General features: G+C 45.3%; 1 protein-coding gene across 1 annotated transcript in view; it reads left to right on the forward strand.

The window, feature by feature from the left end:
* Nucleotides 1-5222: 5222 nt before the first annotated feature.
* The window catches only part of LOC112264300 (protein spire homolog 1), a 122134-nt gene continuing 100791 nt past the window's right edge, over nt 5223-26565 (forward strand). Inside the window, 1 exon segment of the mRNA XM_042295048.1 lies at nt 5223-5905. Coding sequence (XP_042150982.1) covers nt 5653-5905 — 253 coding nt within the window. The 5' untranslated portion in view covers nt 5223-5652.

Below are 26565 nucleotides of genomic sequence, written 5' to 3' on the forward strand. Positions count from 1 at the left end.
TAGATATGGATAAACCAGGTAGTTATGGACAAAACAGGTAGTTATGGAAAAAACAGGTAGTTATAGATATGGATAAACCAGGTAGTTATAGATAAACCAGGTAGTTATATATATGGATTAACCAGGTAGTTATACATAAACCAGGTAGTTATAGATAAACCAGGTAGTTATGGACAAAACAGGTAGTTATAGATATGGATAAACCAGGTAGTTATAGATAAACCAGGTAGTTATAGATAAACCAGGTAGTTATAGATATGGATAAACCAGGTAGTTATGGACAAAACAGGTAGTTATAGATATGGATAAACCAGGTAGTTATGGACAAAACAGGTAGTTATAGATATGGATAAACTAGGTAGTTATAGATAAACCAGGTAGTTATAGATAAACCAGGTAGTTATAGATATGGATAAACCAGGTAGTTATGGACAAAACAGGTAGTTATAGATATGGATAAACCAGGTAGTTATGGACAAAACAGGTAGTTATAGATATGGATAAACTAGGTAGTTATAGATAAACCAGGTAGTTATGGAAAAAACAGGTAGTTATAGATATGGATAAACCAGGTAGTTATAGATAAACCAGGTAGTTATAGATAAACCAGGTAGTTATAGATATGGATAAACCAGGTAGTTATGGACAAAACAGGTAGTTATAGATATGGATAAACCAGGTAGTTATGGACAAAACAGGTAGTTATAGATATGGATAAACCAGGTAGTTATAGATAAACCAGGTAGTTATGGAAAAAACAGGTAGTTATAGATATGGATAAACCAGGTAGTTATAGATATGGATAAACCAGACAGTTATAGATAAACCAGGTAGTTATAGATCTGGATAAACCAGGTAGTTATAGATAAACCAGGTAGTTATAGATATGGATAAACCAGGTAGTTATGGATAAAACAGGTAGTTATAGATATGGATAAACCAGGTAGTTATAGATAAACCAGGTAGTTATAGATATGGAGAAACCAGGTAGTTATAGATAAACCAGGTGGTTATAGATATGGGGAAACCAGGTAGTTATAGATAAACCAGGTAGTTATAGATAAATCAGGTAGTTATAGATATGGATAAACCAGGTAGTTATGGACAAAACAGGTAGTTATAGATATGGATAAACCAGGTAGTTAGAGATATGGATAAACCAGGTAGTTATAGATAAACCAGGTAGTTATGGAAAAAACAGGTAGTTATAGATATGGATAAACCAGGTAGTTATAGATAAGCCAGGTAGTTATAGATATGGATAAACCAGGTAGTTATAGATAAACCAGGTAGTTATAGATAAACCAGGTAGTTTTAGATATGGATAAACCAGGTAGTTATAGATAAACCAGGTAGTTATAGATATGGATAAACCAGGTAGTTATAGATAAACAAGGTAGTTATAGATAAACCAGGTGGTTATAGATATGGATAAACCAGGTAGTTATAGATAAACCAGGTAGTTATGGAAAAAACAGGTAGTTATAGATATGGATAAACCAGGTAGTTATAGATAAACCAGGTAGTTATGGAAAAAACAGGTAGTTATAGATATGGATAAACCAGGTAGTTATAGATATGGATAAACCAGGTAGTTATAGATATGGATAAACCAGGTAGTTATAGATATGGATAAACCAGGTAGTTATGGACAAAACAGGTAGTTGTGGAAAAAACAGGTAGTTATAGATATGGATAAACCAGGTAGTTATAGATAAACCAGGTAGTTATAGATATGGAGAAACCAGGTAGTTATAGATAAACCAGGTGGTTATAGATATGGGGAAACCAGGTAGTTATAGATAAACCAGGTAGTTATAGATAAATCAGGTAGTTATAGATATGGATAAACCAGGTAGTTATGGACAAAACAGGTAGTTATAGATATGGATAAACCAGGTAGTTAGAGATATGGATAAACCAGGTAGTTATAGATAAACCAGGTAGTTATGGAAAAACAGGTAGTTATAGATATGGATAAACCAGGTAGTTATAGATAAGCCAGGTAGTTATAGATATGGATAAACCAGGTAGTTATAGATAAACCAGGTAGTTATAGATAAACCAGGTAGTTATAGATATGGATAAACCAGGTAGTTATAGATAAACCAGGTAGTTATAGATATGGATAAACCAGGTAGTTATAGATAAACAAGGTAGTTATAGATAAACCAGGTGGTTATAGATATGGAGAAACCAGGTAGTTATAGATAAACTAGGTAGTTATAGATAAACCAGGTAGTTATAGATATGGATAAACCAGGTAGTTATAGATAAACCAGGTAGTTATGGAAAAAACAGGTAGTTATAGATATGGATAAACCAGGTAGTTATAGATAAACCAGGTAGTTATAGATAAACCAGGTAGTTATAGATATGGATAAACCAGGTAGTTATGGACAAAACAGGTAGTTATAGATATGGATAAACCAGGTAGTTATGGACAAAACAGGTAGTTATAGATAAACCAGGTAGTTATAGATCTGGATAAACCAGGTAGTTATAGATAAACCAGGTAGTTATAGATATGGATAAACCAGGTAGTTATGGATAAACCAGGTAGTTATAGATAAACCAGGTAGTTATAGATATGGAGAAACCAGGTAGTTATAGATAAACCAGGTGGTTATAGATATGGGGAAACCAGGTAGTTATAGATAAACCAGGTAGTTATAGATAAATCAGGTAGTTATAGATATGGATAAACCAGGTAGTTATGGACAAAACAGGTAGTTATAGATATGGATAAACCAGGTAGTTAGAGATATGGATAAACCAGGTAGTTATAGATAAACCAGGTAGTTATGGAAAAAACAGGTAGTTATAGATATGGATAAACCAGGTAGTTATAGATAAGCCAGGTAGTTATAGATATGGATAAACCAGGTAGTTATAGATAAACCAGGTAGTTATAGATAAACCAGGTAGTTATAGATATGGATAAACCAGGTAGTTATAGATAAACCAGGTAGTTATAGATATGGATAAACCAGGTGGTTATAGATATGGAGAAACCAGGCAGTTATAGATAAACTAGGTAGTTATAGATAAAACAGGTAGTTATAGATAAACCAGGTAGTTATGGAAAAAACAGGTAGTTATAGATAAACCAGGTAGTTAGAGATATGGATAAACCAGGTAGTTATAGATAAACCAGGTAGTTATAGATAAACCAGGTAGTTATAGATATGGATAAACCAGGTAGTTATAGATAAACCAGGTAGTTATAGATATGGATAAACCAGGTAGTTATAGATATGGATAAACCAGGTAGTTATAGATATGGATAAACCAGGTAGTTATGGACAAAACAGGTAGTTATGGAAAAAACAGGTAGTTATAGATATGGATAAACCAGGTAGTTATAGATAAACCAGGTAGTTATATATATGGATTAACCAGGTAGTTATACATAAACCAGGTAGTTATAGATAAACCAGGTAGTTATGGACAAAACAGGTAGTTATAGATATGGATAAACCAGGTAGTTATAGATAAACCAGGTAGTTATAGATAAACCAGGTAGTTATGGACAAAACAGGTAGTTATAGATATGGATAAACCAGGTAGTTATGGACAAAACAGGTAGTTATAGATATGGATAAACCAGGTAGTTATAGATAAACCAGGTAGTTATGGACAAACCAGGTAGTTATGGATAAACCAGGTAGTTATAGATATGGATAAACCAGGTAGTGATGGTTTATCCATGACAGCCTAGTGGGTTAACTGCCTTGTTCAGGGGCAGAACGACAGATTTTTGCCTTGTCAGCGCGGGGATTTGACCTTGCAACCTTTCGGTTACTGGCCCAGCGCTCTAACCAGTAGGCTACCTGCTGTGGTTCACACATAAGGTGCTGAATAAAATGTAGATGTATGTATTGTATGTTGTAAGTCTGTACGCAGTGTAAAGTACTTTAAAGTATTACTTAAGTCATTTCTTGGTGTATATGTACTTTAATTTACTACTGATATTTTTGGACAACTTTTACTTCACTACATTCCTAAATAAAATTACATTTTGAATGCTTAACAGGACAGAATAATGGTCCAATTCACACACTTATCAAGAGAACATCCCTGGTCATCCCTACTGCCTCTGATCTGGACACTAAACAGAGAACATCCCTGGTCATCCCTACTGCCTCTGCTCTGTAGGACTCACTGAACAGAGAACATCCCTGGTCATCCCTACTGCCTCTGATCTGGAGGACTCACTAAACAGAGAACATCCCTGGTCATCCCTACTGCCTCTGATCTGGTGGACTCACTAAACAGAGAACATCCCTGGTCATCCCTACTGCCTCTGATCTGGAGGACTCACTAAACAGAGAACAACACTGGTCATCCCTACTGCAGCTGATCTGGAGGACTCACTAAACAGAGAACATCCCTGGTCATCCCTACTGCCTCTGATCTGGTGGACTCACTAAACAGAGAACATCCCTGGTCATCCCTACTGCCTCTGATCTGGAGGACTCACTAAACAGAGAACATCACTGGTCATCCCTACTGCCTCTGATCTGGTGGACTCACTAAACAGAGAACAACACTGGTCATCCCTACTGCCTCTGATCTGGAGGACTCACTAAACAGAGAACATCACTGGTCATCCCTGCTGCCTCTGATCTGGAGGACTCACTAAACAGAGAACATCCCTGGTCATCCCTACTGCCTCTGATCTGGAGGACTCACTAAACACACACGCATAGTTTGTAAATTACTTCTGAGTGTTAAAGTGTGCCCCTGGATACCATAAATAAAAAAAACAAGAATGAATCATGACATCTGGTTTGTTTAATATACTTGTAGACTTTTACCCAAGTAGTATTTTACTCAGTGACTTTCACTTTTACTTGAGATATTTTTTATGAAGGTATTGTTACTTTTACTCAAGTATGACAATTGGGTACTTTTTCCACCACTGTTTGTACGCTGTTTAAGTCATGAGTAGCTTTTTTTTGTTTTGTTAATCAATTTATGTTATTTGTTGTTAAACGAAAACGTTTGTCTAAATGGTAGGCTCTGAGACCATGCGGCACATGCCATCATCGGCGTCAAAGATGATCTATTATATTGACAAGAAAGCCGAGGGACCGCTCAAACTACAAGTCCTCAATGAGTGAAGTCAAGTGAGATCAGGTGGGCCCATTGTAGCCACTGTGAGGGTAGACATGCGTGCGAACAACACGCACAACTGAGTCGTTTTTCTTAAAGTTTCCGAAATGTCACGTGCACCCACTTTTATCAGTACATTTGTAACAGACATTACGAAATGTATATTCGATCAAATAAGCCTCACGTAATTCGACACTCTCGTAGACCTCCATACAAAAAGGTTTTTAGCTCACGGAGACAGATTTTGGGCGGAGTAAATCCTCTCGCTTCTCTTCCTCTCTGTTGGCGGCCATAATAAACCCCTGTGCGTGAAATCAGTGGATGAGAGACGGTTGAGGAACACGGCCGTAACAATCTATTTTTCAGTATCAAGACGCGTTTCTCATACATCTATATATTTTTTTCTCTCGAGAACTGACATTATTTACGTGGATATAATATTATGGTGTGAAGATGGCCTGACTGCCGGGGACGGAATGTTAATCTCACCAACATATCCGCGTTGACCAGTATCTCTACTCCTGGGACTTGAACATGGATATCGCCGATGGAGCGGAGGATCTTTCCTTGGAGGAGATTTTATCGTTGTACAGCCAGCCGATCAACGAAGAGCAGGCATGGGCTGTTTGTTACCAATGTTGCAGAACTTTGGCTCGGAAACACCGCAGGAGAAATTCCCAGACTTCTGGCTCATCTGTTGGGGATTTGACGAGAAGGATTGAAGGACCTGGCGATGTACGGATTCTGAGAGATGGAACAGTTCAATTGCACCACCAAGACAGCGCAGGTAAACAACACAATGTCTGTCAAAATATTCATACATTTTGGTCCTACTAGCCTTTTTTGATTACTATCTAGGGTCCACTATTTGCATTATTACCTAAGGTGAAAATATCCAAGTGATTAGGATACATTTGCATTGGATACAAAAATATTTGTATTTATAATTCCAGAATCCGTGGTGATAATAAAAGCTATACTTTCCTCTCGCACCCAAGGACAAGTGTTTGGAGACATCCTGCACCAACCAGAGTGGCCATATTGTTTATTTCTGCCATGTGTTGAATTGGTTTACAGACCTGCAATGCATTCTGTTAGGCAAGTCAGTTAAGAACACATTCTTATTTACAATGATGGCCTACAAAAAGGCCTCCTGCGTGGGACGGGGGCTGGGATTAAAAATATGACAAAACGCATCATGAGGAGAGACACCACAACACCACATAATAAGACCTAAGACCGCAACACTACATAATGAGACCTAAGACCGCAACATAGCATGGCAGCAACACCACATGACAGCCCCGCATGGCATCAACACAGCATGACAGCACCTCACCGCATGGAAGCAGCACAACGTGGCAGCAGTACATGGTACAAACATTATTGGGCACAGACAACAGCACAAAGGGCAAGAAGGTAGAGACAACAATACATCACGCAAGGCAGCCACAACCGTCAGTAAGAGTGTCCATGATTGAGTCTTTGAATGAGGAGATTGAAGAGACAGTCCAGTTTGAGAGTTTTTCGCAGCTCGTTCCAGTCGTTAGCTGCAGCGAACTGAAAAGAGGACCGACCCAGGGATGTGTGTGCTTTGGGGACCTTTAACAGAATGTGACTGGCAGAACTGGTGTTGTGTGTGGAGGAATAGGGCTGCAGAAGATATCTCAGATAGAGGGGAGTGAGGCCTAAGAGGGTTTATAAATAAGCAACCAGTGGGTCTTGGGTATACAGAGATGACCAGTTTACAGAAGAGTATAGAGTGCAGTGATGTGTCCTATAAGGAGCATTGGTGGAAAATCTGATGGCCGAATGGTAAAGAACATATAGCCGCTTGAGAGAACCCTTACCTGACGATCTATAAATTATGTCTCCGTAATATAGCATGGGTAGGATGGTCATCTGGTCATCTGAATCAGGGTAAGTGGTGGCTGCATCCTATTATGGGTATACTTGTCATCGGGAAGGACTAGGGAGTTGTTTTTTTTTATTAAAAAAAACGGAATAGAGCTAAGCAGAGGAGAAAATGTAGAGTAAGTCAAGGGGTATGAATACTTTCTTTAGGCACAGTATATATTTATTTTGCCCAGGCAGCTGATAATGGTCGCTAGGTCTGTACTATCAATACACTTGTGTCCGTGGACGACCTCTTACAAAAAGCTTCCTCCATTCAGGTTGTAAGGCATCATTCTCCTCCAAACTCTTCTGGATACGACCCTTCATCTCAATTTCCACCTCGAATGACATACCCAATTCTAACTGCCTGTAGCTGAGGACCTGAAGCAAGGATATGCATATTCTTGATACCATTTGAAAGGAAACACTTTGAAGTTTGTGGAAATGTGAAATGAATGTAGGAGAATATAACACAATAGATCTGTTGCATCATCTTTTGAAATGCAAAAGAAAGGCCATACATAGAGAGAGGAAGCTGTGGATAATTTGTTGTCCACAACAGAGCAACGGTGTGTGTGCCAAGTTTCAGACTGATACATTCAAGAATGAGAGCGCTACATAATATTTAGTATGAAGTGTCCCAAATGTGGGCGATTTAAGTACAGTACATAGAAAAATGCTATGTTCTCTATAGTATAGTTTTAGTTTACACACTCCCAGGAATGTCATACATGATGGATCATTAACTTCCCTACATAAAAGGTACTAATAGGAGACGCGACCAGGGTGTCTGCAGTGACGCCTCTTGTACTGAGATGCAGTGCCTTACAGGCTAACCACACCGATTGCTTCGCGCACTGCAAAATAAATTCAGAAATCTGTTATTCAATTATTGCACCCACACTGCTCGCTCGCACGCACCAACGAGCGTCTGCGTTGCCAAGGGCTAAAATAGAAATCAGTTCTATTTCTGACGCAGATCGTGCTGCAAGTCCTGCCTCTCCCATCTCATTGGTTTATAGAAGCAGGTACCCACGTGCCATCTCCTCATCGGGTATACCCACGCAGGTGACTGAAAGACGAACGAGGTCGGTGGTGGTAATGCACCTAATTTATGAAAGTTGCTAATCGCAATATAAACTCAAGAGAAGAAAAAGCCTGAAAGGAAGAGATGACTAGAAACAATTCGGTTGGCCATTTTATGTGTGGATTAATTGGTGGAGTAGAGGACCTTGTGCATTTCAGGTAAAATAACAACTCAATTTGTCCTGGGATATAAACATTATCTAGCAACAGCAAGCTAGCTAAATGGGACAAATAAGCTAACAAGCTAAATTGCCATAAATGTTAAATGCTTTTCGACCTGTCCCCAAATTAATATAATCAGTTCAGAGTTTGTTTTGATATATTTAACCTGCGTGTTGTGACCGCGTTTGGTGTCGGGGGACAAAATACATTTATGCACAATGGCGCACGCGCGCAGCCGGTTTGGGTTCCGTGTTAGACCGCTGCGCCACTCGGGCAGATAAGGGCCAAGTTAGCAGCCACCACTGATCTAATGTCATAGGTGCACAAACCCCACGAAGTGAAACAATTCATGTTAGAGTATTTAGAACACCCACTGTCCTCTAAACAAGATTGTGCTGCTGATGCCAAGTCCCATAGCAGTCTATTTCTGCTGTGAAGCAGACGGTAACAGCACAACTAGTGCAGGTGATGGGAGATGTCTTGTGGCACAGTGTACAACGACACCTCCCTGTTGTGCTCTTTTGGCCCTAAGGTACATTCAGGTCTGCAGTTATGTATTTTGGCAGGGGTGGGTGTGGAACCAGAGACAGCAGCAAGGGTCAGACTGGAAGAACCAGTTCCTACATTTGAATGACTGGGGGACAGAGGACTTGAATTGTGGCGTCTTTGGAGTCCCAGTGGTCATCGGAGTCTCTACCATGATTTAAAAATCAGTTTTCTGAGAACTTAGGATGTTGCACACCCTTTGCTGAATGCGGTGTGCAATGTCCCAAATGTGTAAAATGCTGGTGGATTTATTTTATTAGGACTGTATACGTTTCTCCCTTTTTTTCCCTTTTTTTTTCTTCTGCCGGCTCGACATAAAGCTAGTTAGTGTAGGTAGCATAAACATAACCACATATGGATTTACATCTAACGTCTCAATGCAAAGTGGTGTAACTTTTTTATATTTTTCCAAGTTATTACATAAAACTGATCAGAATGCCGGCGTAACACCGGGGAAAAAAATATTTGATGTAATATGCTGGACCCGGCAAGCCAAACTCCAACAGAAATAACTTTTAAATCAAATCGTTTGCGCTCGTGACTACTGGTTTCAATGTAATTTTATGCCAATTTACAAGTAAATATTTCATTAACTTATTGTTACAAATCCGCTTGCAAGGTTGCTAGCCAACTATCCTGCTAACGTTAGCCCTACTGGCCTGCTAACGTTAGGTAGCACTGCATGAGTCGGCCAGTTGCTATCAACGCCTAGCTTACAGCTACATTGAAGTAAACCAAAGTTTTGGAAATGCATAACACCATTTAACCAGTTGTCAAATGATGTTACCGGAGTATGCACAGTTGTCTTAGCCAGCTAAAGTTAACTGGCTAGGCTGTCTAGCAGGCTAAAATAACTAACTAGCCCAGCTAGCTAACCACCACGGTCTACATTGCGAAGTAGTAAGCCCGAGAACAACTAGTCTAGTACAGGCAGGAACCCACCGAACACAACAATGGTTATCAATTTACATGGGTATCAAAACGTCACGCCAAGGTAAGCCTACACAAAAGTGTTTACTAAAATTCCCTTCAGGTAAAATGAATGGTAGAAAAACATTTGGAACCATTTCCCTGTTTGACCCCTAGGTTTTATGGGTCTTATGATGACTTCACAGTGGGGCTCCATCACAGCCATTGAACTCTGTCACTGTTTTTAAAAAGTCATAATTGGCCTCATGGTGAAATCCAGAAAGGTTTCCTTCCTCTCTGGCAACTGAGTTAGTGATGCACCACTCAAAGTCTAATTCATAACTTCACCATGCTCAAAGGGATACTCGCTTAATTTTTTTTTTACCCATCTACTGTACCAATAGGTGCCCTTTACGAGGCATTTGAAAACTTCCCTGGTCTTTGTGGTTGAGTCTGTGTTTTGAAATTCACTGCTCGACTGAGGGACCTTACAATTATCTTTATGAGTGGGGTACAGAGATGAGGTAGTCGTTCAAAAATCATGTTAAACACTTTCACACAGTGAGTCCATGCAACTTGTGACTTGTTAAGCAACAATTTCCTCAATTAATTTAGGCTTGCCATAACAAAGGGCTTGAATAATTATTGACTTGAGACATTTAAACTTTAAATATGACATTTCAGTTTTAAATGTGTAAGAATTTCAACAAACTACTCCAATTTGACATAGGGTGTTTTGTGTCAATTGTAATCAATTTTAAATTTGGGCTGTAACACAACAGAATGTGGAAAAAGACAAGGAGTGAATACTGTATTTGTTTCTAACAATGAATGATTTCAGAACAATCTGAGATTGTGGGTGTGGAAATCCTCTTGTACTTTTTGAGGTGGAACGATCCACCTCTGGCACTGGGCTTGTTTTCCTGTTTGCACTGTTCCCCTCTGCCACACACACAACCTCCACTCTCTCCCCCTGTTGATACACAACACTAGAGGCCATTAGATAGTGAGACATAATGTGACACCGGCTGGTTTCTGTTGTATTTTGGGTTGTCAAACCTACGTAATGTCATGTCCAGAGCACAGTCTCTAAGTGTGCTTTAGACACCTTTCATAAGACCAGGCATCAGAACATGAAAAACAACCTTCCCTTTTGACTAAATCAGAGCCTGAGTGAGGTATTTTGGAACGTCTGCTTGTCCTGCCGCTGATTATGTCAGGATGAGAAAGACGTGAGGTTTATTAGGCAGTTGCCTAGCGCTAGCTAGTTCAGGAGGTTACTACCAGACCAGAGTGTTAGCTAGTTCAGGAGGTTACTACCAGACCAGAGTGTTAGCTAGTTCAGGAGGTTACTACCAGACCAGAGTGTTAGCTAGTTCAGGAGGTTACTACCAGACCAGAGCAGAGTGTTAGCTAGTTCACGAGGTTACTACCAGACCAGAGCAGAGTGTTAGCTAGTTCAGGAGGTTACTACCAGAGCAGAGTGTTAGCTAGTTCAGGAGGTTACTACCAGACCAGAGCAGAGTGTTAGCTAGTTCAGGAGGTTACTACCAGACCAGAGCAGAGTGTTAGCTAGTTCAGGAGGTTACTACCAGACCAGAGCAGAGTGTTAGCTAGTTCAGGAGGTTACTACCAGAGCAGAGTGTTAGCTAGTTCAGGAGGTTACTACCAGACCAGAGCAGAGTGTTAGCTAGTTCAGGAGGTTACTACCAGAGCAGAGTGTTAGCTAGTTCAGGAGGTTACTACCAGACCAGAGCAGAGTGTTAGCTAGTTCAGGAGGTTACTACCACACCAGAGCAGAGTGTTAGCTAGTTCAGGAGGTTTACTACCAGAGCAGAGCGTTGGCTAGTTCAGGAGATTACTACCAGACCAGAGCAGAGTGTTAGCTAGTTCAGGAGGTTACTACCAGAGCAGAGTGTTAGCTAGTTCAGGAGATTACTACCATAGCAGAGTGTTAGCTAGTTCCAGACCAGAGCAGAGTGTTAGCTAGTTCAGGAGGTTACTACCAGAGCAGAGCGTTGGCTAGTTCAGGAGATTACTACCAGACCATAGCAGAGTGTTAGCTAGTTCAGGAGATTACTACCAGACCAGAGCAGAGTGTTAGCTAGTTCAGGAGGTTACTACCAGAGCAGAGTGTTAGCTAGTTCAGGAGGTTACTACCAGAGCAGAGCAGAGTGTTAGCTAGTTCAGGAGGTTACTACCAGACCAGAGCAGAGTGTTAGCTAGTTCAGGAGGTTACTACCATAGCAGAGTGTTAGCTAGTTCAGGAGGTTACTACCATAGCAGAGTGTTAGCTAGTTCAGGCGATTACTACCAGACCAGAGCAGAGTGTTAGCTAGTTCAGGAGGTTACTACCAGAGCAGAGCATTGGCTAGTTCAGGAGGTTACTACCAGAGCAGAGCATTGGCTAGTTCAGGAGGTTACTACCAGAGCAGAGCGTTGGCTAGTTCAGGAGATTACTACCAGACCATAGCAGAGTGTTAGCTAGTTCAGGAGGTTACTACCAGACCAGAGCAGAGTGTTAGCTAGTTCAGGAGATTACTACCAGAGCAGAGTGTTAGCTAGTTCAGGAGGTTACTACCAGAGCAGAGTGTTAGCTAGTTCAGGAGGTTACTACCAGACCAGAGCAGAGTGTTAGCTAGTTCAGGAGGTTACTACCAGAGGAGAGCGTTGGCTAGTTCAGGAGATTACTACCAGACCATAGCAGAGTGTTAGCTAGTTCAGGAGATTACTACCAGACCAGAGCAGAGTGTTAGCTAGTTCAGGAGGTTACTACCAGACCAGAGCAGAGTGTTAGCTAGTTCAGGAGGTTACTACCAGACCAGAGCAGAGTGTTAGCTAGTTCAGGAGGTTACTAACAGACCAGAGCAGAGTGTTAGCTAGTTCAGGAGGTTACTACCAGACCAGAGCAGAGTGTTAGCTAGTTCAGGAGGTTACTACCAGACCAGAGCAGAGTGTTAGCTAGTTCAGGAGGTTACTACCAGAGCAGAGCGTTGGCTAGTTCAGGAGGTTACTACCAGAGCAGAGTGTTAGCTAGTTCAGGAGGTTACTACCAGACCAGAGCAGAGTGTTAGCTAGTTCAGGAGGTTACTACCAGACCAGATCGTTAGCTAGTTCAGGAGGTTACTACCAGAGCAGAGCAGAGTGTTAGCTAGTTCAGGAGGTTACTACCAGACCAGAGCATTAGCTCGTTCAGGAGGTTACTACCATAGCAGAGTGTTAGCTAGTTCAGGAGGTTACTACCAGACCAGATCGTTAGCTAGTTCAGGAGGTTACTACCATAGCAGAGCAGAGTGTTAGCTAGTTCAGGAGGTTACTACCAGACCAGATCGTTAGCTAGTTCAGGAGGTTACTACCAGACCAGAGTGTTAGCTAGTTCAGGAGGTTACTACCAGACCAGAGCAGAGTGTTAGCTAGTTCAGGAGGTTACTACCAGACCAGAGCAGAGTGTTAGCTAGTTCAGGAGGTTACTACCAGGCTAGAGCAGAGTGTTAGCTAGTTCAGGAGGTTACTACCAGACCAGAGTGTCAGCTAGTTCAGGTGGTTATGGTTATGTAACCCATAGTCTGTTAGACTTTGCTCTATTCCCCAGGGCTGACTGTCACCCAGGCAACCAGTGCTTAGACCTATCTGATCAATGACACTGCTCTTTAGACCTGTCTGAACAATGACATACTGACTGTCGCAGCAAGGGCCTATCTTTCAGACAGTAGAAGGCATTTGCATTCGCACCGCATCAGGAGGTTACTACCAGACCAGAGCAGAGTGTTAGCTAGTTCAGGAGGTTACTACCAGACTAGAGCAGAGTGTTAGTTAGTTCAGGAGGTTACTACCAGACCAGAGCAGAGTGTTAGCTAGTTCAGGAGGTTACTACCAGAGCAGAGCGTTGGCTAGTTCAGGAGGTTACTACCAGAGCAGAGTGTTAGCTAGTTCAGGAGGTTCTACCAGACCAGAGCAGAGTGTTAGCTAGTTCAGGAGGTTACTACCAGACCAGAGCATTAGCTCGTTCAGGAGGTTACTACCATAGCAGAGTGTTAGCTAGTTCAGGAGGTTACTACCAGACCAGATCGTTAGCTAGTTCAGGAGGTTACTACCATAGCAGAGTGTTGGCTAGTTCAGGAGGTTACTACCAGACCAGAGTGTTGGCTAGTTCAGGAGGTTACTACCAGACCAGAGTGTTGGCTAGTTCAGGAGGTTACTACCAGACCAGAGTGTTGGCTAGTTCAGGAGGTTACTACCAGACCAGATCGTTAGCTAGTTCAGGAGGTTACTACCAGGCTAGAGCAGAGTGTTAGCTAGTTCAGGAGGTTACTACCAGACCAGAGCGTCAGCTAGTTCAGGTGGTTATGGTTATGTAACCCATAGTCTGTTAGACTTTGCTCTATTCCCCAGGGCTGACTGTCACCCAGGCAACCAGTGCTTAGACCTATCTGATCAATGACACTGCTCTTTAGACCTGTCTGAACAATGACATACTGACTGTCGCAGCAAGGGCCTATCTTTCAGACAGTAGAAGGCATTTGCATTCGCACCGTGCTTCTACACCTGCATTGCTTGCTGTTTGGGGTTTTAGGCTGGGTTTTTGTACAGCACTTTGAGATATCAGCTGATGTACGGAATTGGACAAATCAACCTTGGAGATTGTTTCAGTATGTCCGGCTCTAGTGACGAAATTAATGCATACACATAGCTGCACTAAAGATCAATCAGTAGAATGAAAATGGCTCTCACTCCCCCTCATTGCGGCATCTACAGCAGTGTCTGAATACCCACTGTGGTTTAAGAGAAGAGAAGGGTAGGGGTGAGAAGAGCGAGCAGGAGACTGAGATGAAGAGGGAGGGAGATGAAGAGGGAAGAGGAGATAGAGGGAGGTAGAAGGAGATGAAGGGGGAGGTAGGAGGGGGAGGTAGGAGATGAAGGGGAGGTAGGAGGGGAGGTAGAAGGAGATGAAGGGGAGGTAGAATAAGGGAGATGGAGGTGGAAGGAGATGGAGGGGAGGTGGAAGGAGATGGAGGGGGAGGTGGAAGGAGATGGAGGTAGAATGAGATAAAGAGGGAGGTAGATGGAGGGGGAGGTAGAAGGAGATGAAGGGGGAGGTAGAAGGAGATGGAGGGGGAGGTAGAAGGAGATGGAGGGGAGGTAGAAGGAGATGGAGGGGAGGTAGAAGGAGATGAAGAGGGAGGTAGAAGGAGATGAAGGGGAAGGTAGAAGGAGATGAAGGGGAAGGTAGAAGGAGATGAAAGGAGAGGTAGAAGGTAGATGGAGGGGGAGGTAGATGGGGGAGGTAGATGGAGGGGAGGTAGAAGGAGATGAAGAGGGAGGTAGAAGGAGATGGAGGGGGAGGTAGAAGGAGATGGAGGGGGAGGTAGGAGATGGAGATAGAAGGAGATGAAGAGGGAGGTAGAAGGAGATGAAGGGGAAGGTAGAAGGAGATGGAGGTAGAAGGAGATGAAAGGAGAGGTAGAAGGTAGATGGAGGGGAGGTAGATGGGGGGGGGAGGTAGATGGAGGGGGAGGTAGAAGGAGATGAAGGGGAGGTAGAAGGAGATGGAGGTAGAAAGATGGAGATGGAAGGAGATGGAGGGGAGGTGGAAGGAGGGGAGGTGGAAGGAGATGGGGTAGAAGGAGATGGAGGTAGAAAGAGATGGAGGTGGAGGGGAGGTTGAAGGAGGTGGAGGGGAGGTTGAAGGAGGTGGAGGGGGAGGTTGAAGGAGGTGAAGGGGGAGGTTGAAGGAGATGAAGAGGGAGGTTGAAGGAGATGAAGAGGGAGGTAGAAGGAGATGAAGGGAGGGGGAGGTAGAAGGAGATGGAGGTGGAAGGAGGTAGATGGAAGGAGAGGTAGATGGAGGGGGAGGTAGATGGAGGGGGGAGATAGAAGGAGATGGAGGGGGCGGTAGAAGGAGATGGGGGGCGGTAGAAGGAGATGGAGGGGCGGTAGAAGGAGATGGAGGGGGCGGTAGAAGGAGATGGAGATGGCGGTAGAAGGAGATGGAGATGGAGGTAGATGAGATGAAGGTGGAGGGGGAGGTAGAAGGAGATGAAGATGAAGAGGGAGGTTGAAGGAGATGAAGAGGGAGGTTGAAGGAGATGAAGAGGGAGGTTGAAGGAGATGAAGAGGGAGGTAGAAGGAGATGAAGGTAGAGGGAGGGGGAGGTAGAAGGAGATGAAGGAGAGGGAGGGGGAGGTAGAAGGAGATGAAGAGCGAGGGGGGTAGAAGGAGATGAAGATGGAGGGGGAGGTAGAAGGAGATGAAGAGGGAGGTAAAAGGAGATGAAGAGAGAGGGAGGTAGAAGGAGATGGAGGTTGATGGAGATGGAGGGGAGGTAGGAGGAGATGGAGGGGGAGGTAGGAGGAGATGGAGGGGAGGTAGAAGGAGATGGAGGGGGAGGTAGAAGGAGATGGAGGGGGCGGGAGATGAAGAGTGAGGGGGAGGTAGAAGGAGATGAAGAGAGAGGGGGAGGTAGAAGGAGATGGAGGGGGAGGTAGGAGATGGAGGGGGAGGTAGAAGGAGGGAGGTAGAAGGAGATGGAGGGGAGGTAGAAGGAGATGGAGGGGGAGGTAGAAGGAGATGGAGGGGAGGTAGAAGGAGAGGGAGGTAGAAGGAGATGGAGGAGGTAGAAGGAGATGGCGGGGGGAGGTAGAAGGAGATGAAGGGGGCGGTAGAAGGTAGATGAAGGGGAGGTAGAAGGAGATGGAGGTAGAAGGAGATGGTGGGGGAGGTAGATGGAGGGGGAGGTAGAAGGAGATGGAGGGGGAGGTAGAAGGAGATGGGGAGGTAGAAGGAGATGGAGGGGGAGGTAGAAGGGAGGGAGGTAGAAGGAGATGAAGAGGGAGGTAGAAGGAGAGGGAGGTAGAAGGAGATGGAGGGGGAGGTAGGAGATGAAGAGGGAGGTGAAGGAGAGGGAGGTAGAAGGAGATGAAGAGGGAGGTAGATGAAGAGGGAGGTAGAAGGAGAGGGAGGTAGAAGGAGATGAAGAGGGAGGTAGATGAAGAGGGAGGTAGAAGGAGAGGGAGGTAGAAGGAGATGAAGAGGGAGGTGGGGAGGTAGGAGGAGATGGGGAGGTAGAAGGAGATGGAGGGGAGGTAGAAGGAGAGGGAGGTAGAAGGAGATGAAGAGGGAGGTAGAAGGAGAGGGAGGTAGAAGGAGATGGAGGGGGAGGTAGGAGATGAAGAGGGAGGTAGAAGGAGAGGGAGGTAGAAGGAGATGAAGAGGGAGGTAGATGAAGAGGGAGGTAGAAGGAGAGGGAGGTAGAAGGAGATGAAGAGGGAGGTAGAAGGAGAGGGAGGGGAGGTAGGAGAGGGAGGTAGAAGGAGATGAAGAGGGAGGTAGGAGATGAAGAGGGAGGTAGAAGGGGAGGTAGAAGGAGATGAAGGGGAGGTAGAAGGAGATGGAGGTAGATGGAGGGGGAGGTAGATGGAGGGGGAGGTAGAAGGAGATGGAGGGGGAGGTAGAAGGAGATGAAGGGGGAGGTAGAAGGAGATGAAGGGGGAGGTAGAAGGAGATGGAGGGGGAGGTAGATGGAGGGGGAGGTAGAAGGAGATGAAGGGGGAGGTGGAAGGAGATGGAGGGGAGGTGGAAGGAGATTGAGGGGGAGGTGCGAGGTAGAAGGAGATGGCGGTAGAAGGAGATGGAGGTAGAAGGAGATGAAGGTGGAGGGGAGGTAGAAGGAGGTGGAGGGGGAGGTAGAAGGAGGTGGAGGGGGAGGTAGAAGGAGATGAAGAGGGAGGTAGAAGGAGATGAAGCGGGAGGTTGAAGGAGATGAAGAGGGCGGTAGAAGGTAGATGAAGGGGGAGGTAGAAGGAGATGGAGGTAGAAGGAGATGGAGGGGAGGTAGATGGAGGGGGAGGTAGAAGGAGATGGAGGGGGAGGTAGAAGGAGAGGGAGGTAGAAGGAGATGAAGAGGGAGGTAGAAGGAGAGGGAGGTAGAAGGAGATGGAGGGGGAGGTAGGAGATGAAGAGGGAGGTAGAAGGAGAGGGAGGTAGAAGGAGATGAAGAGGGAGGTAGATGAAGAGGGAGGTAGATGAAGAGGGAGGTAGAAGGAGAGGGAGGTAGAAGGAGATGAAGAGGGAGGTAGAAGGAGAGGGAGGGGGAGGTAGGAGAGGGAGGTAGAAGGAGATGAAGAGGGAGGTAGGAGATGAAGAGGGAGGTAGAAGGGGGAGGTAGAAGGAGATGAAGGGGAGGTAGAAGGAGATGGAGGTAGATGGAGGGGGAGGTAGTGGAGATGGGGGGAGGTAGAAGGAGATGGAGGGGGAGGTAGAAGGAGATGAAGGGGGAGGTAGAAGGAGATGAAGGGGAGGTAGAAGGAGATGGAGGGGGAGGTAGATGGAGGGGGAGGTAGAAGGAGATGAAGGGGGAGGTGGAAGGAGATGGAGGGGAGGTGGAAGGAGATTGAGGGGAGGTGCGAGGTAGAAGGAGATGGCGGTAGAAGGAGATGGAGGTAGAAGGAGATGAAGGTGGAGGGGGAGGTAGAAGGAGGTGGAGGGGGAGGTAGAAGGAGGTGGAGGGGAGGTAGAAGGAGATGAAGAGGGAGGTAGAAGGAGATGAAGCGGGAGGTTGAAGGAGATGAAGAGGAGGTAGAAGGAGATGAAGGTAGAGGGAGGGGGAGGTAGAAGGAGATGAAGGAGAGGGAGGGGGAGGTAGAAGGAGATGAAGAGTGAGGGGGGTAGAAGGAAATGAAGATGGAGGGGGAGGTAGATGGAGGGGAGGTAGAAGGAGATGGAGGGGGAGGTAGAAGGAGATGAAGGGGGAGGTAGAAGGAGATGGAGGGGGAGGTAGATGGAGGGGAGGTAGAAGGAGATGGAGGGGAGGTGGAAGGAGATGGAGGGGGAGGTAGAAGGAGATGGAGGGGGAGGTAGAAGGAGATGGAGGGGGAGGTAGAAGGAGATGAAGGGGGAGGTAGAAGGAGATGGAGGTGGAGGTAGATGGAGGGGGAGGTGGAAGGAGATGAAGGGGGAGGTGGAAGGAGATGAAGGGGAGGTGGAAGGAGATGAAGGGGAGGTGGAAGGAGATGAGGGGAGGTGGAGGTAGATGGAGGGGGAGGTGGAAGGAGATGGAGAGGTAGAAGGAGATGAAGGTGAAGGAGATGGAGGTAGAAAGAGATGAAGGTGGAGGGGGAGGTAGGAGGTGGAGGGGGAGGTTGAAGGAGGTGGAGGGGAGGTTGAAGGAGATGAAGAGGGAGGTTGAAGGAGATGAAGAGGGAGGTTGAAGGAGATGAAGAGGGAGGTAGAAGGAGATGAAGGTAGAGGGAGGGGAGGTAGAAGGAGATGGAGGTGGAAGGAGATGGAGGGGGAGGTAGATGGAGGGGAGGTAGATGGAGGTGGAAGGAGATGGAGGGGGAGGTAGAAGGAGATGGAGGGGGCGGTAGAAGGAGATGGAGGGGGCGGTAGAAGGAGATGGCGGTAGAAGGAGATGGAGGTAGAAGGAGATGAAGGTGGAGGGGAGGTAGAAGGAGGTGGAGGGGGAGGTAGAAGGAGATGAAGGGGGAGGTAGAAGGAGATGAAAGGGGAGGTAGAAGGAGATGAAGAGGGAGGTAGAAGGAGATGAAGAGGGAGGTGAAGAGATGAAGAGGGAGGTAGAAGGAGATGAAGGAGAGGGAGGGGAGGTAGAAGGAGATGAAAGATGGAGGGGGAGGTAGAAGGAGATGAAGAGGGAGGTAAAAGGAGATGAAGAGAGAGAGGTAGAAGGAGATGAAGAGAGAGATGGAGGTTGAAGGAGATGGAGGTTGAAGGAGATGGAGGTTGATGGAGGTAGGAGATGGAGGGGGAGGTAGAAGGAGGGGGAGGTAGAAGGAGATGGAGGGGAGGTAGATGGAGGGGAGGTAGAAGGAGATGGAGGGGAGGTAGAAGGAGATGGAGGGGGCGGTAGAAGGAGATGGAGGGGCGGGAGATGAAGAGAGGGGGAGGTAGAAGGAGATGAAGGGGAGGTAGAAGGAGGGGGAGGTAGGAGATAGGGAGGGGAGGTAGAAGGAGATGAAGATGGAGGGGAGATGAGGAGGGAGGGAGGGAGATGAAAGAGAGGGGAGGGAGAAGGAGATGAAGAGAGAGGGGGAGGGAGAAGGAGAGGGGGGGGGCACTGGCGTCATGTCTCCAGCTAACAGATGGCCTGTGTTCTCTTGTTCAGGACTGGAGGTGAGCCTGGCCCTGTGAGTGTAGGCATGTAGGAGTGCAAGCGTGTGTGTGTGTGTAGTATAGTGTCTTCCACTATAAATCGTAAGGCGAGGTCCTTTACTCTGAGCCGAGGTCATGTGCAGCCTGAATAGCTCAAGGTGATTCAGTCTTGATTTTGGCTTTCAATGAGTTAACGTATTTATTTGCTAAGCCGCTGCAGTTGGAGAAATTATTTAATTGAGAAATGATTGAGGATCTGATGAACACAGCTTTGAGGCCGGTTTCCTTTTCCATGGGTAGTGTAGTATTCTCCATGTAGAATAGTTAGTGCTACAGCAGTATGTTAGTGTAGAGTAGATAGTGCTAGAGCAGTATGTTAGTGCTACAGCAGTATGTCAGTGTAGAGTAGTTAATGCTACAGCAGTATGTTAGTGTAGAGTTGTTAGTGCTACAGCAGTATGTTAGCGTAGAGTTGTTAGTGCTACAGCAGTATGTTAGCGTAGAGTAGTTAGTGCTACAGCAGTATGTTAGCGCAGAGTTGTTAGTGCTACAGCAGTATGTTAGTGTAGAGTAGTTAGTGCTACAGCAGTATGTTAGCGTAGAGTTGTTAGTGCTACAGCAGTATGTTAGTGTAGAGTTGATAGTGCTACAGCAGTATGTTAGCGTAGAGTAGTTAATGCTACAGCAGTATGTTAGCGTATAGTTGTTAGTGCTACAGCAGTATGTTAGCGTAGAGTTGTTAGTGCTACAGCAGTATGTTAGCGTAGAGTAGTTAATGCTACAGCAGTATGTTAGCGTATAGTTGTTAGTGCTACAGCAGTATGTTAGCGTAGAGTTGTTAGTGCTACAGCAGTATGTTAGCGTAGAGTAGTTAGTGCTACAGCAGTATGTTAAAATCAAATCAAATCAAATTTTATTTGTCACATACACATGGTTAGCAGATGTTAATAAGAGTGTAGCGAAATGCTTGTGCTTCTAGTTCCGACAATGCAGTAATAACCAACAAGTAATCTAGCTAACAATTCCAAAACTACTACCTTATAGACACAAGTGTAAGGGGATAAAGAATATGTACATAAAGATATGAGTGAGTGATGGTACAGAGCGGCATAGGCAAGATACAGTAGATGGTATTGAGTGCAGTATATACATATGAGATGAGTATGTAAACAAAGTGGCATTGTTAAAGTGGCTAGTGATACATGTATTACATAAAGATGCAGTAGATGATATAGAGTACAGTATATACATATACATATGAGATGAATAATGTAGGGTATGTAAACATTATATTAGGTAGCATTGTTTAAAGTGGCTAGTGATATATTTTACATCATTTCCCATCAATTCCCATTTATTAAAGTGGCTGGAGTTGAGTCAGTGTGTTGGCAGCAGCCACTCAATGTTAGTGGTGGCTGTTTAACAGTCTGATGGCCTTGAGATAGAAGCTGTTTTTCAGTCTCTCGGTCCCAGCTTTGATGCACCTGTACTGACCTCGCCTTCTGGATGATAGCGGGGTGAACAGGCAGTGGCTCGGGTGGTTGTTGTCCTTGATGATCTTTATGGCTTTCATGTGACATCGGGTGGTGTAGGTGTCCTGGAGGGCAGGTAGTTTGCCCCCGGTGATGCGTTGTGCAGACCTCACTACCCTCTGGAGAGCCTTACGGTTGTGGGCGGAGCAGTTGCCGTACCAGGCGGCGATACAGCCCGACAGGATCCTCTCGATTGTGCATCTGTAATAGTTTGTGAGTGCTTTTGGTGACAAGCCGAATTTCTTCAGCCTCCTGAGGTTGAATAGGCACTGCTGCGCCTTCTTCACGATGCTGTCTGTGTGGGTGGACCAATTCAGTTTGTCTGTGATGTGTACGCCGAGGAACTTAAAACTTACTACCCTCTCCACTACTGTCCCATCAATGTGGATAGGGGGGTGTTCCCTCTGCTGTTTCCTGAAGTCCACAATCATCTCCTTAGTTTTGTTGATGTTGAGTGTGAGGTTATTTTCCTGACACCACACTCCGAGGGCCCTCACCTCCTCCCTGTAGGCCGTCTCGTCGTTGTTGGTAATCAAGCCCTACCACTGTTGTGTCGTCCGCAAACTTGATGATTGAGTTGGAGGCGTGCGTGGCCACGCAGTCGTGGGTGAACAGAGAGTAGAGGAGAGGGCTCAGAACGCACCCTTGTGGGGCCCCAGTGTTGAGGATCAGCGGGGTGGAAATGTTGTTGCCTACCCTCACCACCTGGGGGCGGCCCGTCAGGAAGTCCAGTACCCAGTTGCACAGGGCGGGGTCGAGACCCAGGGTCTCGAGCTTGATGACGAGCTTGGAGGGCACTATGGTGTTAAATGCTGAGCTGTAGTCGATGAACAGCATTCTCACATAGGTATTCCTCTTGTCCAGATGGGTTAGGGCAGTGTGCAGTGTGGTTGAGATTGCATCGTCTGTGGACCTATTTGGGCGGTAAGCAAATTGGAGTGGGTCTAGGGTGTCAGGTAGGGTGGAGGTGATATGGTCCTTGACTAGTCTCTCAAAGCACTTCATGATGACGGAAGTGAGTGCTACGCGGTGGTAGTCGTTTAGCTCAGTTACCTTAGCTTTCTTGGGAACAGGAACAATGGTGGCCCTCTTGAAGCATTTGGGAACAACAGACTGGGCACTAACTCTGTCGTTCTGCCCCTTAGTGCTACAGCAGTATGTTAGTGCTACAGCAGTATGTTAGTGTAGAGTAGTTAGTGCTACAGCAGTATGTTAGCGTAGAGTAGTTAGTGCTACAGCAGTATGTTAGCGTAGAGTTGTTAGTGCTACAGCAGTATGTTAGCGTAGAGTTGTTAGTGCTACAGCAGTATGTTAGCGTAGAGTTGTTAGTGCTACAGCAGTATGTTAGCGTAGAGTTGTTAGTGCTACAGCAGTATGTTAGCGTAGAGTAGTTAGTGCTACAGCAGTATGTTAGCGTAGAGTTGTTAGTGCTACAGCAGTATGTTAGCGTAGAGTAGTTAGTGCTACAGCAGTATGTTAGCGTAGAGTAGTTAGTGCTACAGCAGTATGTTAGCGTATAGTTGTTAGTGCTACAGCAGTATGTTAGCGTAGAGTAGTTAGTGCTACAGCAGTATGTTAGCATAGAGTAGTTAGTGCTACAGCAGTATGTTAGCATAGAGTAGTTAATGCTACAGCAGTATGTTAGTGTATTATTCTCCATGTATGTAGTGATGCTGCGGTCTGTATGTATGTAATGATGAAGCGGTGACGTTTGAAACGCTATTAGCGCGCGTTAACTAGCCAGCCATTTCACTTCGGTTACACCAGTCTCATCTCGGGAGTTGATAGGCTTGAAGTCATAAACAGAGCAATGCTTGACGCACAAGGAAGAGCTGCTGGTAAAACGCACGAAAGTGCTGTTTGAATGAATGTTTACGCGCCTGCTTCTGCCTACCACTGCTCAGTCAGATTATATGCAACGCAGGACACGCTAGATAATATCATCAACCATGTATAGTTAACTAGTGATTATGATTGATTGTTCTTTATAAGAAGTTTAATAGTTAACTAGTGATTATGATTGATTGTTCTTTATAAGAAGTTTAATAGTTAACTAGTGATTATGATTGATTGTTCTTTATAAGATAAGTTTAATAGTTAATTAGTGATTATGATTAATTGTTCTTTATAAAATCAGTTTAATGCTAGCTAGCAATTTACCCTGGTTTACTGCATTCGCGTAACAGTCAGTCTCCTTGTGGAGTGCAACGAGAGAGAGGCAGGTCGTTATTGCGTTGGACTAGTTAACTGTAAGGTTGCAAGATTGGATCCCCCGAGCTGACAAGGTGAAAATCTGTCATTCTGCCCCTGAACAGGCAGTTAACCCACTGTTCCTAGACCAGTTAACCCAATGTTCCTAGACCAGTTAACCCAATGTTCCTAGACCAGTTAACCCAATGTTCCTAGACCAGTTAACCCACTGTTCCTAGACCAGTTAACCCACTGTTCCTAGACCAGTTAACCCACTGTTCCTAGACCAGTTAACCCAACGTTCCTAGACCAGTTAACCCAACGTTCCTAAGCCGTCAACGGAAATAAGAATGTGTTCTTAACTGACTTGCCTAGTTAAATAAAGGTTAAAAAAAAAAAAAATTCAGATTGTTATATAAACTTGAAATCGGCCCTAATTAATCGTCCATTCCGATTAATCGGCCGACCTCTAGTATGTAGTGATGCTGCGGTGGTAGGGTCTGTATGTAGTGATGCTGCGGTGGTAGGGTATGTGTGTATGTAGTGATGCTGCAGTGGTAGGGTATGTGTGTATGTAGTGATGCTGCAGTGGTAGGGTATGTGTGTATGTAGTGATGCTGCAGTGGTAGGGTATGTGTGTATGTAGTGATGCTGCGGTGGTAGGGTATGTGTGTATGTAGTGATGCTGCAGTGGTAGGGTATGTGTGTATTTAGTGATGCTGCGGTGGTAGGGTATGTGTGTATGTAGTGATGCTGCAGTGGTAGTGTATGTAGTGATGCTGCAGTGGTAGGGTATGTAGTGATGCTGCAGTGGTAGGGTATGTGTGTATGTAGTGATCCTGCAGTGGTAGTGTATGTAGTGATGCTGCAGTGGTAGGGTATGTAGTGATGCTGCAGTGGTAGGGTATGTGATGTAGTGGTAGTATGTAGTGATGCTGCGGTGGTAGGGTAGGTGTGTATGTAGTGATGCTGCGGTGGTAGGGTATGTGTGTATTTAGTGATGCTGCGGTGGTAGGGTATGTGTGTATGTAGTGATGCTGTAGTGGTAGTGTATGTAGTGATGCTGCAGTGGTAGTGTATGTAGTGATGCTGCAGTGGTAGGGTATGTAGTGATGCTGCAGTGGTAGGGTATGTAGTGATGCTGCAGTGGTAGTGTATGTAGTGATGCTGCAGTGGTAGGGTATGTAGTGATGCTGCAGTGGTAGGGTATGTAGTGATGCTGCAGTGGTAGGGTATGTAGTGATGCTGCAGTGGTAGTGTATGTAGTGATGCTGCAGTGGTAGTGTATGTAGTGATGCTGCAGTGGTAGTGTATGTAGTGATGCTGCAGTGGTAGTGTATGTAGTGATGCTGCAGTGGTAGTGTATGTAGTGATGCTGCAGTGGTAGTGTATGTAGTGATGCTGCAGTGGTAGTGTATGTAGTGATGCTGCAGTGGTAAGGTATGTAGTGATGCTGCAGTGGTAGGTAGTGTGCAGTGTAGTGATGCTGCGGTGGTAGGGTATGTGTGTATGTAGTGATGCTGCGGTGGTAGGTTATGTAGTGATGCTGCAGTGGTAGTGTATGTAGTGATGCTGCAGTGGTAGGGTATGTAGTGATGCTGCAGTGGTAGGGTATGTGTGTATGTAGTGATGCTGCAGTGGTAGTGTATGTAGTGATGCTGCAGTGGTAGTGTATGTAGTGATGCTGCAGTGGTAGTGTATGTAGTGATGCTGCAGTGGTAGGGTATGTAGTGATGCTGCAGTGGTAGGGTATGTGTGTATGTAGTGATGCTGCAGTGGTAGGGTATGTGTGTGTGTAGTGATGCTGCGGTGGTAGGGTAGTGATGCTGCAGTGGTAGGGTATGTAGTGATGCTGCAGTGGTAGGGTATGTGTGTATGTAGTGATGCTGCAGTGGTAGGGTATGTGTGTATGTAGTGATGCTGCAGTGGTAGGGTATGTGTGTATGTAGTGATGCTGCAGTGGTAGGGTATGCTGTGTATGTAGTGATGCTGCAGTGGTAGGGTATGTAGTGATGCTGCAGTGGTAGGGTATGTAGTGATGCTGCAGTGGTAGGGTATGTAGTGATGCTGCAGTGGTAGGGTATGTAGTGATGCTGCAGTGGTATGTATGTAGTGATGCTGCAGTGGTAGGGTATGTAGTGATGCTGCAGTGGTAGGGTATGTAGTGATGCTGCAGTGGTAGGGTATGTAGTGATGCTGCAGTGGTAGGGTATGTAGTGATGCTGCAGTGGTAGGGTATGTAGTGATGCTGCAGTGGTAGGGTATGTAGTGATGCTGCAGTGGTAGGGTATGTAGTGATGCTGCAGTGGTAGGGTATGTAGTGATGCTGCAGTGGTAGGGTATGTAGTGATGCTGCAGTGGTAGGGTATGTAGTGATGCTGCAGTGGTAGGGTATGTGTGTATGTAGTGATGCTGCAGTGGTAGGGTATGTGTGTATGTAGTGATGCTGCAGTGGTAGGGTATGTGTGTGTATGTAGTGATGCTGCAGTGGTAGGGTATGTGTGTGTGTATAGTGATGCTGCGGTGGTAGTGTATGTAGTGATTCTGCAGAGGTAGGGTATGTAGTGATGCTGCAGTGGTAGGGTATGTGTGTATGTAGTGATGCTGCAGTGGTAGGGTATGTGTGTATGTAGTGATGCTGCAGTGGTAGTGTATGTAGTGATGCTGCAGTGGTAGGGTATGTAGTGATGCTGCAGTGGTAGGGTATGTGTGTATGTAGTGATGCTGCAGTGGTAGGGTATGTGTGTGTGTGTAGTGATGCTGCGGTGGTAGGGTATGTGTGTGTAGTGATGCTGCGGTGGTAGGGTATGTGTGTATGTAGTGATGCTGCGGTGGTAGGGTATGTGTGTATGTAGTGATGCTGCGGTGGTAGGTTATGTAGTGATGCTGCAGTGGTAGTGTATGTAGTGATGCTGCAGTGGTAGGGTATGTAGTGATGCTGCAGTGGTAGGGTATGTAGTGATGCTGCAGTGGTAGGGTATGTGTGTATGTAGTGATGCTGCAGTGGTAGTGTATGTAG

The sequence above is a fragment of the Oncorhynchus tshawytscha genome, linkage group LG13 (genome assembly GCF_018296145.1).
Source record: "Oncorhynchus tshawytscha isolate Ot180627B linkage group LG13, Otsh_v2.0, whole genome shotgun sequence".
NCBI lineage: Eukaryota > Metazoa > Chordata > Actinopteri > Salmoniformes > Salmonidae > Oncorhynchus > Oncorhynchus tshawytscha.